The 17,604-nt window shown below is 41.9% G+C and overlaps 1 protein-coding gene across 1 annotated transcript in view; it reads left to right on the forward strand.

The window, feature by feature from the left end:
* Positions 1 to 17,604, forward strand: part of RXFP1 (relaxin family peptide receptor 1) — a 1,416,786-nt gene that overhangs the window by 1,100,258 nt on the left and 298,924 nt on the right. Inside the window, exon 7 of the mRNA XM_069243319.1 lies at positions 10,527 to 10,598. Within this exon, the coding sequence (XP_069099420.1) occupies positions 10,527 to 10,598 (72 nt within the window). The remainder of the gene's footprint in view (positions 1 to 10,526; positions 10,599 to 17,604) is intronic.

Below are 17,604 nucleotides of genomic sequence, written 5' to 3' on the forward strand. Positions count from 1 at the left end.
ACCCAATTTCTAACAGACCCTATATGTGGCCTATGACATGCAACCAAAACATGTCAAGCAGTAAATGGAGGGCCACTAATTATCCTCATCATCCCAACACAATGTTTTTAACATTACCATAGATACCCTTAATAAAACAGATTCTGGTGTACTATATTTTAGCCATTAAAATATAGAGCACCCCAGATCTATTTTAATAGAACAGATGCACATTTTGCAGAGAATTGTCCTAATTTGTATTATAGTTCACTTCTGAAGTTTGTCCCTAGCTTCCCCAGATTTCATGAACACTGAGACAGTGAACAGAACAGAAGGACTCGCCGCAAGCCTACAAAGGAAGACAAGGGTTCACTGCAGTACACAGACAATGTGGATTAGAAAGTTCCTTCCAACCTAGGCCCCAAGCTGCCAGTGCATTAATTGCTCTGCCTCAAAATGGGAGGCAGAGCTGTATTGCTTGTAGGCAAGGATTGCCAGACCTATGAGAGGTAGCAGGTATTTCACTGCCCTGCTGAATGCGAGACAGCAACAGAAGGTCTGGGCAAATGGAGCTGCAGCTTGGCTTGGACTGAACTTGCAGAGCTTACACAAGTAAACATTATAGAGAGAATACCGTGCAAGCAAGGTGGGACAGCACAATAAGGTTGATTGCCATGTAGCTTATACAAAGCCACTTGGTGATTAGTCTGATTTCTTAGTCCCACTGCCAGCGCCGCTATTCAAAGTCCTTTTTTGACATGCTTCCAGTAACAGAGTTATGATGTATAAATTAAAGCTGCCAAAAGAATATGGATGGCTGGGTGATCCAGATTTAGAGTTATATTATTTGGAAGCAGAGCTTCAGTGGATCACCAGACAGATTGAGGAGAAGAATGACTATAACATGGGGCTGGCAAAGGCATAGCTCATGGATGGTACACTAACTGATCTTTTGATGGGAGGGTGGACTCCTACGCAATAATACATTCTAACTTGCATGACATGGCAATGGAATGGTAGCATAGATTCCGACAATGACATCTAGAGCTCTGCTGTCACTCCAACAGTGACCCGACATTGCTCTCACATCAATGGGTTGGGCACTAGTGCTATTGGGTTGACATTTCGTGGCTTTTTCCACTTGGGCACATTCCAGTCTCTAAAAGACCTAATCAAAAACAGTGGCCTGCTCAGGGGTCAGTCCTTTCAATATCACAGACTAGTACCACATTCCATGGTACATGGGAGGGTTCTGACACAGAACTTCTGACTTATGCATAATAGGTTGGGACCGAACGTGTGTGTAATTTGATTCAGTGAAGGAGACTTATTCAAATAGTCTACTATTGTATACACATAAAGTATCTAGAAACACCGCTTCAAGTCCATTCAATTTAATTGTTTACATAGAACATACCTCACACCTAGAAAACAAATCTGCATTCATACTGCTGGCTCTACCACGTGTCCCAGATGCTCCAAACCAGACACAGTATTCTGTCATACGGAGTAGAATTGCCCAAAGCTAAATGGGTTCTCAGAGGCATTCACTGACTATTTACAAAAGATCACTGTTAGAAATGGGGTCTTTGGGTGGCAGTCAGGTTACTCCCTGTCCAAGCAAGGACCCTCTCTCTAGTCAGGGTAAGTCACTTACAATCCAAGTTGTCCTGTACCCACCCTTTGGTAGCTTGGCACTGAGCAGTCAGGCTTCACTTAGAAGGCAAAGTGTAAAGTATGTGTACAATAAGCCATGCAATAACACAGTATAAACACCACAAAAATACACCACACAGGTTTAGAAAAATATAGAAGATTTATCTGGATGAAATAAGGTCAAAACGGTCAAGGTTTGATAAGTACACGCGGAAATATCACTTTGGAGAATGATAAAAAGAGTCTTAAGTTCTTAAAAGCAATAAGTGTCTCTTGCAAGCACTAAGTACCTGGTTTGCGACTAAATTATCCGCAAGGGACTGCAGAGGAAAAGATTCGTGGAAAACAGGGAGGTGTGCGTCGGTATCTCCGGGTGCACACAGACGATGCGTCGATATTTTTCACACCGCCAGGGCCTTGCACCTTGCCACATGGCGCTATGTGTCTTGCCAGTATCCTAGATATCAGCTGTGCCTCCATGGCAGCCCTCTTTCTCAAAACTCTAGCCCAATCTAAAACTGATGCATTCACATATCTTAATTCAAGGCCCCATATATAAGAGTTGGCTTGTTATAGCTATTGTTACCTTTAAGCCAACTGCACTGCATACATATGCCACACACTTCTGGAGGCTTAGACCCTCATTATGACTTCGGTGGTCTTTGCCCCTGCAGCCAGCAGACTGCCAATGCTAGCGGTCTGCTGACCACCTTATTTGGAGTGATTAGAGGACTTCCACCCATTTATGGGCAGAAGTACGACTACTGAAGAGGTGGTTGCACCACCAGCACCACCTCGGCAGCAAGACTCGGCCCGGTGTATTACAAGCTGTAATAGCGCTTGGCGGAATCTTGCTGGCGTGGTGGAAGACAGCCAGGACCTATCCCTTCCTGGACAACCTCCTCGACAGAGAAGGTAAGTGATCATCTGAAAGAGGGGGGGAGTGTTGGGTGCATGTGTGTGGAGTGTGCGTGTATGTGTCCGAATGTGGGTGCATGTGTGCAAGTCTGCAAGTTAGTGGGGGTGCAAGTGTGCTTATGCAGAGGAGGGAGTGTGTGAATATATGTATGCGTGGAGGGGTTGGGGGTGTGAATGTGGATGGGGGAGGTGTGGGGTGTTTGTGGATGCATGTGTGCGTGTGCATGTGTTTGTGTGAGTGAATGGGGAGAGCGGGTGAGTGTATGAATGCGGTGCAGGGGGAGGAAGGAGGTGTGATTGTTAGCAGAGGGGGTGTGAATGTGTGACTGGGGGTGTGTGTATGTTAGTGTTAGTGCAGGTGTGGGTGTTTGGATGGATGTGCACGGTAGGGAGGTCTTTGAGCGTGTTTGGAGGGGTGGGGGGGTTGTAAGTGTGTGTTGCATGGAGGAGTGGGGACATGTGTGCCGGCGACAGGAATGGGGATTCCTGTCACCTGGTGCGTTACTGACAGGTTTTTCGTGGCGGGGTGACCACCACAGAAAGTCCGGCGGTCTGCAGCCTTGTAATCCGGCCGGCAGGCTGAGGCCTGCCAACTTGTTGAAGGTGCTCACCGCCGGCCGCGACGGTGTGACTACACCGGTGAGCCAGGCAACGTTGTGGAGGTTTGGCTTCTGCCAAACTCCACAACTTGTGATGAGGCGGTCTTTACTGCTGGCTCCGCAGCGGTAAGACCGCCAAGGCAGGCTGATGGTCTGATGACCGCCAGCCTCAAGTATCAGAATAAGTTCACTGAACTTGCAGAGTTTCGACCCTTTGACTATTGATGGGATGAACAAAATAGGGGCAAGCAAGATTTTGCATGGATTCCCCAATGACAGGCAATGACAATAGCAGTTTGGTATTGCTGACTATTCCAAATATCAGCACTTCAGTGTTAAACCCATTTGAACAGACCCTAACCATCCTCATCCAATTCTGGAAATATGTGACTGTTCAATTTGAGCATCATCAGGCTTTTTAAGTGTATACTTCAGATATAGGTAGCACAATTTCGAAAGCCAACTCTTTTCCACATGGCTTGGGACACATACAGTTTATACAGTATGCAGATGATGTGGTCATTTTTAACTGCACCAAAATTGGAATGCAGCAAACCCTGGACAAACTGCACAAGTATAACTTGCACAATAAACTGCAAGTGAATGTAGACAAAACCAAAGTGATGGCATTTAGCAGATCAAACTACAAATGAACCCAGCGCTGGTACTTGGGCCAACTCACAATAGGATACATTGTAGCATATAACTACCTGGGTGTCTAGCTTTCAGTCACTGCACATTTAACATTCATAGAAAACATATAAAGAAATAAAGCCAACAATCTAATGTTTGTGCTTTGCAAACTTAACTCGCAGCTATACAGTCCAACAGCTGAAGCCATACTCAGAGTCACTAAAGCCAAGCTTATTCTAGCAGTCTTCTATGGACACCTGGCCTTTCACTCCAACTTGTTTTAGCTTCTGGATAAAATCCAGTGTAAAACCTATTGGTGTATCTATTGTCTACCACAACATACTATACAGGCACAGATTCACATAAAAGTTGGTCCTGTTGTAATTTACATTTTTACCCTTTAGCAATATTTAAAATAGTTTTTATAATGATAAGAAACAGAATTATTTTGTGGTATGTGTTTATTATATAGTTTTAAACAATCAAGTCAATAAAGCTTATTTCATTCACTGGAGAGTGGTAGATAGTGTTACAAGAGTGCTTATGTACTTATTTCAGAATAGTGGGTAGCTAAGCATTGCATAACTTCGCAAGTTGTTAAAAAAAACTGCAAAGGGACAGTTTTTACTAGTTGCATTCAGGAGCATAGTTTGAAAAGAAACGTAAAATCTGTTGTATCCTGTTAATATACTCCTATCAAGTCCAACGTTAACAACTTCATATATAATCTTGAATGCATAAAACATTCATTTAAATATGGATGTCATTTTATATTACCAAAATTCCCGCTTGATCTGTGTAATTCTTACCTGGAAATAATCCAAAATAGACACAATCATATTTTGCAAAAACCTTCTATTATTTCCATACAAAAGTAAATCATTACTATCTTTTATATTTTTATATTCTTCATCAATTTTACAATAATAGTTATAACAATATCAGTTGCACAGTACATCTTATAATTTCATCAATGTAATAAAAACATAATACTTCATCAAAACAAACCCCACTCCTTTCTCACATTCACATCAACATCCAAAGTCAAATACATATAAACTCAATAGTAGGGCTAGTCATCTCCACCCAGTAATTTGCTTGACAATACAGCAATGAGACTATATTGTATAGCCTTCCTCGATGTGTCCCTGCTGGGGAGGTCTCAAGTAAAGGAAAACGTATGTTTCAGTGGAATAAATCAATGTAGACCATGTGTCATGCTTGCGAGGTGGTGATTGTGATGGAAAACTGGGAACATAATGCCTACCACATATATCTTAAGGAGATGACAAATTGTTTAAGCCGCAGTGTTGTGTATTTGATCCTATGTCCTTTTGGTTTAAGATATGTAGGAGAAATGGGGAGGAAAGTGATGATCAGATTTATGGTACACAAATCTGCGATACGCACAAAGAAAATGCTTGCACTTTTAGAGGAGCATTGCATTAAAGAAGAACACACTGAGTTGGACTTAAAATAGTAGAGCCTGGAAAAAGAGACCCAACATTGTACCAAACCAGAAATCATCACACTTGGAGAAAGGGAACCGTTTTGGATCTTTTCCCTCAAGTCGAATGAGTTGAGGTTGATGATGAAATTATCTGTAGGTAAATATAGGTGATAGGTTTCTCTTTTTTTGTCCACTATATGAGGCCCCTATGTATCTTTTTATTTGAAGAAATGTTCATATATTGGAGATTAGAACTTGTAGTAACACATGAAGTAAGAAGCTAATTAGATTATGCCCTTGCTTATATTATTTATTTTTTGGGTCCAATGATGATCATATTCAGAGGTGAATTTAGCTTAGAAGTCTAAATTTCTCTTTCCAATAAGGCCTTGATGCAATGCTTCAATATAATTGTTATTGGTTCAAATAATAGGAAGGGAGTATGGATTTAAAACCTGCAGTTATATGTTGAGTAGTGGGAAGTAAACCAGATCAAGATAGAGACTTCCATTCTATAGGTGGTCATGTGATCTGAAGGAGTATGGTACAACATATATAGCACGGAGGGTATATAAACATTTTGAGGAAAAAAACTGTGGTAGCCATACCATATATACCTCTTCTGACAATGTACAGTTTATTCCAAGCTGCCAGACATGCACAAACTAGTATACCTCTGTGGGTGATATTGATTATTCTTTGTGGGAGCTTACTCACAGCAACTCACAGCTGAGGATCATAACTATTTTCCATTTCTGTTTAAAAGTTGGAACAGTTCCGTAAATAACAATGTAATCACTGGTTTATTTGTCTTGTCTTATTGTTTAACTAAACATGTCTTAGCTTGCTTTTGTTGCAAGAATCTTTTATTAGAATTTTCATAAGTTCAGTACAATTAACAGTTTGGCATATATCCTAGACTTCAGAGTCCACCATACCTTGACTTAAAATTGAAATTCCTGGATGAAGCAGTCATTTTGCACATATTGTGAGAAACCAGGTCTTTTTGCAGTGTTCCCCCACTTTTTTGCCTCCATGTTCGACCCCTAGATGCTGGTTTGTGATTCTGAGGGTGCCCTGAGGTCTGCTAACCTGACCCATGGCCTGTGCTCTGATTAAAAGTGCATGCAAATTAGGCACTATGGTAATTTGCATGACAACCTACCAGTAGGTCCCAATTATATAATAGGGCATAAAGGATGAGAGGCCCAATGGGATTAGTAAACTATATGGACTTTGGAATAAAAGGTACTTCCAAAGTCTCAAACTACCACATTTTTACATATGTTAACCCTAAGGTGCCCCCAGGTGCCCAAGGGGTAGGGTGCCTTGTAACTATACGCAGGGATATTATAACAGATGTTTTACATGCCCTGGTGAGGGAAAACTGCCAATTTTGTTTCTCCCCATTGTAGTACAATAGCTTCATAGGCTAACATAGGAAAATTGTATTAAAGTATTACTATCCCTAGGAAAGAGCTACAATTGTCATTCTTTGAGTTAAAATAATACTTAGAATAAATCCAACAATTTGCCACTAGTAGATTTGTTATAACTATTACAGAACAAAGTTACAGAACTTTCTTTTCTGTAAACCAAAATGCAGTCTTCCAGTAGCGCCTCTCTGATTGGCCAGCATCTGCCAGGCTGAGCCTACCTGCCTTAATGAAGTGTGAAGTGGCCTGCATTGAGACAAAGGGACACCTGGTGGATGGAGATCTGCAAGCTGCAGAACAAAAGTCAGGAAGGGGGCTGGGTAGCCAAACTGGTCTTGAAAGAAGGATTGACAGGACAGACTTCAGGCTCACCCACACATCCTGCCACCCTAGACAGATGGAAGCCCATGTCATTAGATTAGCAGAGGGGCTGGAGGGGGAGTGTTAGGGAAATTAGTCCACACCAGTGGGATGACCTATCCAGATCCCAACCCCAAGTATGGTCTCCATCTTGGATTTGGAAAGAATGGTGTCTCCTGGGATTGATTTTTGCCACTCTTTGCAGGAAGTGGTCACCCCAGAGGGTGGCACCCTGCACCCCACTGGCCTGCTTGTCAGCCCAAGAATACTGAATAAATATGGGAGAGTTGCCACGCAACTCAGGTCACTGCCTAAACTAAAAGTTAAAAAAGGACTGCCTTGCTGGAACTCTGGTCTGCACCCCAAAGGACTGCACTCTGTGTAACTGCACATGCTGCGCACTGAGGAACTACAGGTCTAAAGACTTTGCTTGGCTTCAAGAGAGGGAAGGAGTGCAATCCCTGGGAGCAACAGATTAAAAGAGCTTCACCTGCAACATCCCCACCAAAAAGGACCCAACTAACCACCTTCAACTGGACTTTTGAGGATTTGTCAGGTGCACTCTGTGGAAAGTAGTTCCAACAGCTCAAGGACCATCTCAGAGCTTCTTGACCCTTGGATTGGTGTTGTGGACCACTGGAGACGTAAAGGAGTACTTTTGGACGGAGAGCCAGAAGTTTGGAAAAGAATGGAGGACTTTTGAAAAAAAGCTCCATAAGGTGACCGACCCATCGATGAGGGTCAAGCCACCGACATCAAACGGCGACCTGGCCTGAAACTCAGGGTCGTCCCTATTAAGTTCCAGAGCTTTCCCCCTCAACAAGACTTCCAGGAGTTAACCGGGAGCTCGTGTTGAGCCAAGCTGACAACGTTATATCAGATCCCAGCCTGCCAAAGAACCTCGCCCGACAACAAGAGTAAAATCTCCAGAAAAATAACTAAGTAAGAAGGTAAAACTTTGACCGACGCCTCACACTCAGTGTATCCAAGCAGGGCTCCATAATAGTGGGCCTCAAATTGTGACTTGGTCCTGTTCCATCGTGACCAGATGTTCCCAGTTGGCGCTATTGGTTTTTAAGCACTAGAAAGCACATTTTTTATTTATTCTTTAAAAAGTCATATCTCCTGTTCCTTTCACAGATTTTTTGTCATTTTGTGTCATTTTAAAGATAAAAATGTTTCCTATGTTTCATAAATTGGTGTTGGATTTGTATGGTGTGTTTTTGTCTTACCTGTTTAGTGTATTGATGTTTTCAAAATCTTTACACACCTGTCTCCTAAGTTAAACCTGCCTGCTCGTAGCCAACTACCAGGGGTTGAGCAAAGGATTAATTACAGAGACACTGACTGAACCTTTTTTATTCTCTTTGGGGCCTTATTACTAGTGGTAGGTCCCTACTTCTCACTACTAATAAACCACTTTCCAACATTTAACCAAATCTAACCAGAGACTGAGCAAGGGCAAGTAAGGATATTGACCATACATACATAATTAGTTTAGCCCTCACCACAGTCCCATATGAAAGCGATATACATGAGTGCTACATATCACACAGGCAAAACCAAATTTTGTAACACCACATATATTGATATTTCTTGATCATCAGAAGAGAACAGTGAGAAGACTCCCATTACAGCATCAAAGAAAAGACCCAGTTCCCCACAAGGGATTGAGAAAGGCGTTTTATATTAAGTCATATTGCATTATTTTGATCATCCAGTGCATAAATTACTCCCTCACATTTCACCATCTGGCATCTCTGCATAGTTGGCAGTAGACACTCAGACATATCATGCAAGCTAGCCAAACAGACAGATGGCATCTTTGTGATATCCTTAGTAGCTGCTAGGATAGACTACACTTCAACCCGGAATTGCCTACTAACCACACATCCTCATATAGGGCCAGATGTAAGTACAAAAGAATTAGCGACTTGCAAATTGCGAGTCCTTCCGACTCGCAAATTGCAACTCGCAAACTGGTATGCAGAAAGGTGTCCTTCTGCGACTCGCTATGGGGGCGCAAAATCCCACCTCATGAATATTTATGAGGTGGGTCGCAGTTTGCGACCCCATAGCGAGTCTAGGCACTCACGGGGATGGTGGCCTGCTGGAGACGGCAGACCACCATGTCCGTGACTGCTTTTAAATAAAGCAGTTTTTTAAAATCTTTTTGCAGCCCGTTTTCCTTAAAGGAAAACGAGCTGCAAAAAGAAAAATTACCGAAACCATTTAGTACGGTTTTTTTCAGAGTAGGCAGTGGTCCATAGGACCACTGCCTGCTCTGAAAAATATTATTTTTTGCATTCACAAAGGGGAAGGGGTCCCATGGGGACCCCTTCCCATTTGCGAATGAGTTACCATCCACTTCAAGTGGATGGTAACTGCGAGTTGGTTTGCGACCACTTTTGCGGTCACAAATCAACTCTACATCGTGATGCCGTTGCAAATAGGAAGGGAACACCCCTTCCTATTTGCGAGTCGGAATCACATTTTGCAAGTCGGTATCGACTCGCAAAATGCGATTCTGCATTGCGTGAGGCATTTTGAGCCTCGCAAACAGCGTTTTTCGCCGTTTGCGAGGCGCAAAAGGCTACCTACATCTGGCCCATAATGTGCAATAAATCACAGTCTGTCTGTCAGCATCTCCGGCCTTTGAATGTGACAGAGTACTTATTGTGTGCAGGTGCTGAGGTGTCCAAAACCAATTGTGAAGAATTCTAAAGTATGAGAATTCCAAGAGGACTTGTGTAAACTACAGAAGAAACACACAGCCCAGTTTCATGCCACAACTGATGCTGGTTTGTGGGAAGCTCTCCTGTCTATTATACTTGTTATAGCCTCGGATGATGTATCTGACAGTCATTATATTACTACCCAAAGTGGCATAATTAACGATAACATAATTACAGTGTGAATTTAATTAATCATTCCTCAAGGAACCATACATAGTCTATCATTACGAGTAGCCAATGGGAAGGATTTTCTCCACCCTCAGAGTATGTGATATTTGGATACCCATAACTCTGGGGAAGAGAAAATACAGCCCATTACGAATTGGGCCGTGATAGTCTACTAAGAAATAAGAAACCACTGGCGACTGAATAATTCCTGGTGTGATTCCCTAAGCAATTCCTAACTTTAGGCCATTCTTTCATCCAAAGTTCTTTTCTGCTGCCAAGTAAAAACACGTATAATTCCGATGGGGCTGGTAACTGTTGCTATTAGCCCTATTGGAAATAAAAGGGCACTCATAATGAGGATTCAGTAATCTTAAAACAGCAAATTCAGACCTAAGATCCCTCACTTGTAACACATTTAGAAATACAAAAATCAAATATCTCCATTAAATGGATATAGGCGACAAACAAACAAGGATGACTCTAGAAGTGGAAGAAGTATGATTCCATAATACCCTTTCCGTCACTATGTTTTCATATGTTGCTAGCTACTGATTTCGCTCAATACATGTTTTGTGTTTTCCATGTATTTCAGGTATCTGAGTTATAATCTGATCACATCGCTGAAGCCAGGAGTTTTCCAAGATCTCCATAAACTCGAATGGCTGTAAGTGTTCATATCTGTAGCTGTGAATCTAATCGCTGTAATAACAGTATTTGAAAGCTCAACGTGTAAATTGTTGTTTGTTTAATCGACAAATAAGTAAGGTGTGAGGGATGAAGTATAAAAGGTGTAGATCAATCTCTGAAAACCTGTGGCTGACTGGTCAATTTTTCATATGCGTGTAATCAAATATGTGTTATTGATTTTGGCCGCCGTCTGCTCTGTTGCACTATTACATTTTACATTTTCTTTCCTCGAATAAGAAAGGGATTCCTGCCAAGGAGTAGTTCACTGCAAGCACATGGACAACTGAACAACTCTCCTCTCACTCACTTTATCTCAGTTGCAAGAGGGAGCTCATTGCTAGGATGTAGCTCCCAAAAGTCATCCATTTACATTTTGTGACCTTTTCACAGACTGTACTGCTCTCTTCAATGCCCCATCCTGTAGAGGTCTGAATAGTCTTGGTTAATGTATGCATTTGGTACCACTTTCGGTATTAACTTTAGTATGCCTGGTAACTTTCCATATCTGGCTGTTAAACCACCTGTGAGAGAAATTTTAGTTTTCAAGCATCCGCGAACATATTTCATCGCTTTACACATATCAGCTATTTGGGCAAAAATGTAAAGAGCTATTACTGAAAGAGCACCCTGACTTACCCAAAACAGTTATAGCTTGGAGCATGGCTGGGCATCCAATCGAGGGAAAAGCCTTTAAACCTAGTTAGGGACAAAATTGGGAACCTGAGTGATGCATATGCCATGAAACATTGTAGTGAAAATGCTTAAACCTGTGTACATTTATAGTTGTAAACACTATGGGGCATATTTGCAAGAAAGTGGCACCTCATAGATGATACACCACTTTTCTTTCACCCTCCTAACGACACCTAATGACACCATGGTTACACCATACTTACAATACGGCGCACCCTGGTGGTCGTTAGCACAATAGTGTCATAATTTTTTACTCTATTGTGGGGCTTTGCTACACAAGCGTCCAAAATGTTGATTCTAGTGCAGCAAGCCACAGGGAGGCCCATTGAACATAATGGGTGTGTCATTTTAACGCCTGCTCTGAGCAAGTGTTAAAAATTACACAAAAAATAGCGCAGTAAAATGTTGTAAATTTCGCTGCACCATTTTTTTGGGGCCTCCCAGCACCGGAACGGCCCCCTTGCATACATTATGTCTGGCGCAGGCATAATGTGGCACAAGGGGTGTCAAAGTGTTGCAATGCAAGCATTACGCCACTTTCGAGGTATGGTGCATCAGAAATGCATACCTAACGCCACATTGGCATAAAAAATAATGCTACTGTGGCACAAGTGTGCACAAGGGGCTTGTAAATATGCCCCTATGTTTTAGAAGAAAAATGTGGACAGCTCATATAATGCACGTTTCTATTTATTATTGCTACTGGGCAGCTATATTTTTATATACAAACCCTTCTGGGTCAGGCAACACATATTTCGCCCTATAAAGTGGCTCTCAAGCATAGAGCTTTGTTAAGGCAGTTTTCATGTTAATTTATCATTGAAAATTAAAGGTAATTTGTACAAGATAGATAAAAAATCACGTCAGTTAAAAAAGCATAGTATAAAAGGCAGAGACGGCCACATCAAAGAAAGGCAATACAAGACAGAAATAGAAATAACATAATTTCTGATTAGAACTAGAGTAAGTTTACATAGAATCTGGTGATCACACAAGTGTGACACTGCACTCATGAGAAGTAATCACACCTTCCTATTTCTGTGGTAGAGCACACATGAATACAAACCATGAGAGATGGGAGGGTGTCGGATCACTCAAAGATTCAGAGATAAAGAGGTATGTGTAAAAATATAAAGCATACAATGTCAAAAGTGACTATGGTCGTATCAACTATAGGAGGTCTATAGTGGCACAGGCATGTAAGTGGATTTATGCCAGGACCGACAAGTTGTGTATACCTTGAGTAGTCATTTGATTTCGAATCAGGGGTGGGTTTCCCCAGTCAGCACTTGTACTTGTTCTGAGTAATGAGAGTAATCAGAAATCTAAAATCTGATAGTTATAGGTTCGTATTTGAGTATATTAGGTAAAATTGTGATTTTAGAGCATAAGAGTCATTTGTGGGGGATTACTGTTGTCAAGTTTTTCAATAATAGTAGAATAGTAGTTGAGCAACTAAAGAAGCATGGAAAAAGATTAATTTGGTTGCTACTATAGTGGGATAATCTAATAGAATTGAGGAAGTACAAGTTGGAAACATCATGAGTGGGTCTGAAAAGATGTGTGTGATAAATACCTCCTATGCCCAACCAAGTACCAGACTTTGTATGTTTTTGGGGGGAGCTTCCCTGGAAGGGAAAATTTTAAAAGATCATGGTGAATGCCGATCATACATCACTATTATGGCAGAGGAGAAACGTCAACTTGAAAGGAGCTAGGAAAAAGTTGAGGAGTACTTATGTCAAAATCCTTGGCGACGTTAGGGGAGAGTATGTACTGCTGTATTGGTAAGCAGCCACTGTCAGACGTCAGAAGGATCAGCGTTGATGCAGTCTGTATCTGTATGATGTCTTGTCCTCTTTTTGTATAGTGTGAACCAAAGATGGTGAAAGTCCAACCTCTAGTCAACAGAAGAGGTGGAGCGGGGACACCATCTTGGATTGGTGTAGGTCAAGTTGGGCAGATGTACTTTGCAATTGTGGACAGAGATAAATGTATTTACAACAAAAGAAGATCTTGAGAGTTTAATTAACAACCATATTGAGTGCAACCATATGCATACCAGGAGGCTTCGAATATCCATTAGGTTATGTTGCTCTGTCTTGGCCTTATCTGACCACACTTGTGGGACGTTACTGAGGGCGACCATATAGAAAAAAGAGTCTGGAAATTTGAAATCAGGTCTGCTGTTCGGACCAAGGCAGCACCCATCTGGGCTTACTCCGATCATAATCGTGGGTAATAGGAGTGATAACATTCAGAGGCGATACCCACCTCAAGTCCCATACCAGTAGTGTATCTAATAGTTTAAAGTGGCTATTTCTACTAGTATGCGTGCACAGAGATGAATGTTACAGATGTAAAATGTTTGCACATGTGTGGTCTCGTTCAGGTTTGTTGTGTATAAAAGCTTATGTACAAAACTATTCCTCAAAAATAGCATGGAGAAAAGCTCTGGAAATATATATCTACAAGGACATAAACAGTTTCTGATGATGCTGATGAAAACAGCCTAAACTAGAGCCATCTGAAATTCTAGCATTTTCATAGAAAAATGTGGCACTGCTATGGAGATTATCTAAGCAATATTTTAAACAGATGCTGAAAAAACTCCCATTTTGCCTGAACATCTACCGAAAGAACATCTGGGCATACTGATAGGCTGGGTTAGCAATTTTGCACGCAACAGACTTTTCCAAATTAAGTATGAACTTAAGAAGTGGCCGCTTTGTTTGATGGTTGTGCTAAATCATCTGAGTGGAAAGGACGTAGAGATAAAGGGCATTCCTACAGTCATTATTTTCATGTAGACAAAATGGTACGGAGCACGGAATGTTTGGCAGAAGAGGTAAAGAAATGAAAAATACTTTATAGAAAGAGAATCCAATTGATAAGAAAATAAATCGTAACTGACAGTTTCGGAGACATGACCTGTTACAAGACAGGAAACCTGTTCAGAAGTTGCATTTATTTATCAACTTGAATACACAGAATAATATCAATAAAGATAATGGGGAAGGTTCAGACCACATTTTCAATGAAAAGCCATTTTTTATTGTGACTGTAACTTCGTCCCCCCACCCATGGAGAGATCTGCATGGCATTTTTCTTGCATATGTAACTAAGTTTCCGTGTGTCAATTTTCGTGAAAGATAACAAGTTAAGGGACAGTCACGAAAGAAGCAGTTTCCATTTTAGCTACCGTACGACATTTTGCTCACCACCACAGCAAACAAGCATTGGCAAAGCCAATAGATCTCGCCTATGCAGCAGCCATTGGCTTTGCCAATATGATTTAGCCATGTTGTACACCAGCTTGGCAGTTGGTCAGCATGGCTAAAAGAGGCGTAAAGGAGAGTGGCGTGGAGTGTCATAAAGAAGAGTATCATGGAGTAGAGTGGGGTGTTATGGAGTGGCGTAGAGAGGCTTGGAGTAGTGTAAAGTAAAGTTGAGAAGCATGAAATGGAGTGGCATAGAGTGGCATAAAGTGGAGTGGCATAGTATTTTGGAGTGTCGTAAAGGGAGTAGAGTGTTATAGAGTGGAAGAGTGTAGAGTGTTGCAGAGTTGAGTGGTGCAGAGTGTCAAAGTGTAGTAGAATGTCGTATAGTGGAGTGGCATAGAGTGTTTTTGAGTGGTATGGAGAAGAATAGAGTGGCGTAGAGGGTGTTGCATAGAGTGAAGTAGAGTACTGTACAGTAGAGTGGTGTACAGTGGCGTAGATTATCAGAGTGGAGTGGCACAGAGTGGAGTAGTGTAGTAAATTGCAATGAGAGAGGTGTACAGTGGAGTACTATGTTGTAGAATGGAGTGGCATAGTGTGTCAGAGTGGAGTGGCACGGCGTGGCATTGAGTGAAGTGGCATAGAGTGGAGTACTGGAGTAGAGTATTGTGTCATAGAATAGAGTGGAGTTGAGCACCATATAGTGTAGTAGTGCCATAGAGTGGCATAAAGTGGAGTAGAGTGGAGTGGCATAGAATGGAGTAGAGTGTCATAGGGTGCAGTAAAGTTTAATGGAGTAGAGTGTCATAGAGTGGAGTCTTGTAGAGTGGAGTAGAGCGGCCTAGAGTGAAATGACGTAAAGAAAATTGATGCAGAATAGATTGGCATAGAGTGCAGTAGGGTAGAGTGCATTGGTTTTGAGTAAAGTGGCGCAGAGTGCAGTGGAGTAGAATAAGTAGAATGGCGTAGATTAGTGGTGCAGAGTAAAATAGAGTGGAGTGGCATAGAGTGGAGTGGCGCAGGGTGGAGTGGCACAAAGTGGAGTAGAGTGGCGTAGAGGGCAGTGGCGTAGAGGGCAGTGGCGTAGAGGGAAGTGGCGTGGAATAGATTGTTTCAGGGTGGAGTAAAGTTGTGCATGGTGAAATGGAGTCGTGAAGGATAGAGCACAGAGGTGTAGCGTAGATTTGCGTAAGGTGCAGTGACATGGAGTGCAGTTGTGCAGCATAAATTACAGTGGCATAGAGTACATTGGCGTACAGATGAGTGGTGCAGAGTAGAGTGCAATGGCATAGAGGGCAGTGGTGAAGAGTAATGTAGAATTCAGTGGAGGAGAGTGCAGTCTTCCAGAGCAGAATGCCTTAGAGTGCAGTGGCATAGAGTGCATTGGCATACGGTGATGCAGAGTGGAGTACTGTAGAGAGCAGTGGATTTCAGTACAGTGGTGATGAGCAGAACAGGTAGATTGCTGTGACATAGAGCACAATGGTGTAGAGTGGCATACCATGCAGTGGTGTAGAGTCCAGTGGCATAAAGTGTTGCACAGTACAGCATAGTGCTGTAGAGTCCATAGTGCAAAGTAGATGGCATAAAGTGCAGTGGCGTACAGTGCATTGGTTTTGAATAAAGTGGTGTAGAGCACATTGAGTAGAATGCAGTGGTTTAGAGTAGACTGGAGTAGAGCGCAGTGGCATAAAGTGGTGTAGAGTGGTGCAGCATAGAGTACAGAGCTGTAGTAGATCATTTCATAGTAGAGTGAAGTGGCTTAGAGTGAAGTGCTGCAGGGTAGAGTGGAGTGGTGTGGCCTAGAGTAGTGGCATAGAGTGCATTGTGCAGAGTACAGTGGAGTGGCCTAGATTAGAGTGTTGAAGAGTTCAGTTGCAAAGAGGGCGGTGGTGCATAGTAAAGTAGAGTGCATTCTCTTTGAGTACAGTGGTGCAGAGTAGAGTAAGGTGACATAGAGTGCAGTGGTGCAAAGTAGATTAGAGTGGCATAGAGTAGAGAGGTCCAGTGGCACAGAGTGCAGTGGAGCAGAATAGAGTGGTGGACAGTAGAGTGGCAGAGAGTTCAGTGGAGGAGAGTGCAGTGTTATAGAGTAGAGTGTTGTAGAGTGCAGCAGCATAGAGTAAAGTGGCACAGAGAGCAGTGGCATACAGTATAGTGGCAAAAAAGATAGAGGAGATGATATCATTGTGTCCTGTAAAAAACAAACTCAAACAGAAGCAGGAATTTGTTTTCAATATGTTCTTGATGCAAGATTGTTCTAATGCACAAGAAGAGGTACATATAAGTGCATGTGCAAAAGTTAGGGACAGAAGAAAGAGATGTCTGCTAAAGTGTTATGAAATATTACTGATGAGGATTTTTGTTGTTTTGAAAGAACACATTGGCCTAGGTTAGAGGTGATAATGAAAGTAGGTCAAATCTATTTGAATGAAAAAATACTATGTGGCAGATGGAAAAAAAGGGAAAGAAAGGCCCACAGCTTGTTACAGGTGCTTGAGAGAGGCATGCCTTTGACTTTGTTTGGCCCCTTCATATAAGAGAAATGCATGCAGTGTAATAATGTGTTGGTCTGTCCCAGTATCTGCACAAATACCAATAAAAATACCACTATTTCATTTATTATATAGTGCTACTAATCCTAAGTGCTTTACAGAACGTACATATTACCTACTTAGCTAAAATTAAAATCTGTCCTCCGCGTGTTACATGATGTGCTATTTCAGGGTTATGTTACAGCCTCACAAACAAAGCATAGGAGAACGATATGCATTCCTATTTTCTATAAATTCTCTCACTTTGAAGTCAACCTTTGAAGTCAATCTAAAGCAAAATAAATACCAAGCCCCATTGAAGACACACCTTGACATTTGACGTCTGTATTTGAATGCACAGCAAATGTGACAAGATAAGAACAATATGTCCGGCCGCGGTTGCTCCTCATTAAACACATATGTGTGGAATCATGCAAGTGAGTAGTGGTGGCTCACTCCTCTAAGTGAATTCCAGACAAGAGCATTGACGTTATCTATGATTTGGGTAATTAGGGTTATCTACACTGTGAGTTGT

The sequence above is a fragment of the Pleurodeles waltl genome, chromosome 1_2, assembly GCF_031143425.1.
Source record: "Pleurodeles waltl isolate 20211129_DDA chromosome 1_2, aPleWal1.hap1.20221129, whole genome shotgun sequence".
NCBI lineage: Eukaryota > Metazoa > Chordata > Amphibia > Caudata > Salamandridae > Pleurodeles > Pleurodeles waltl.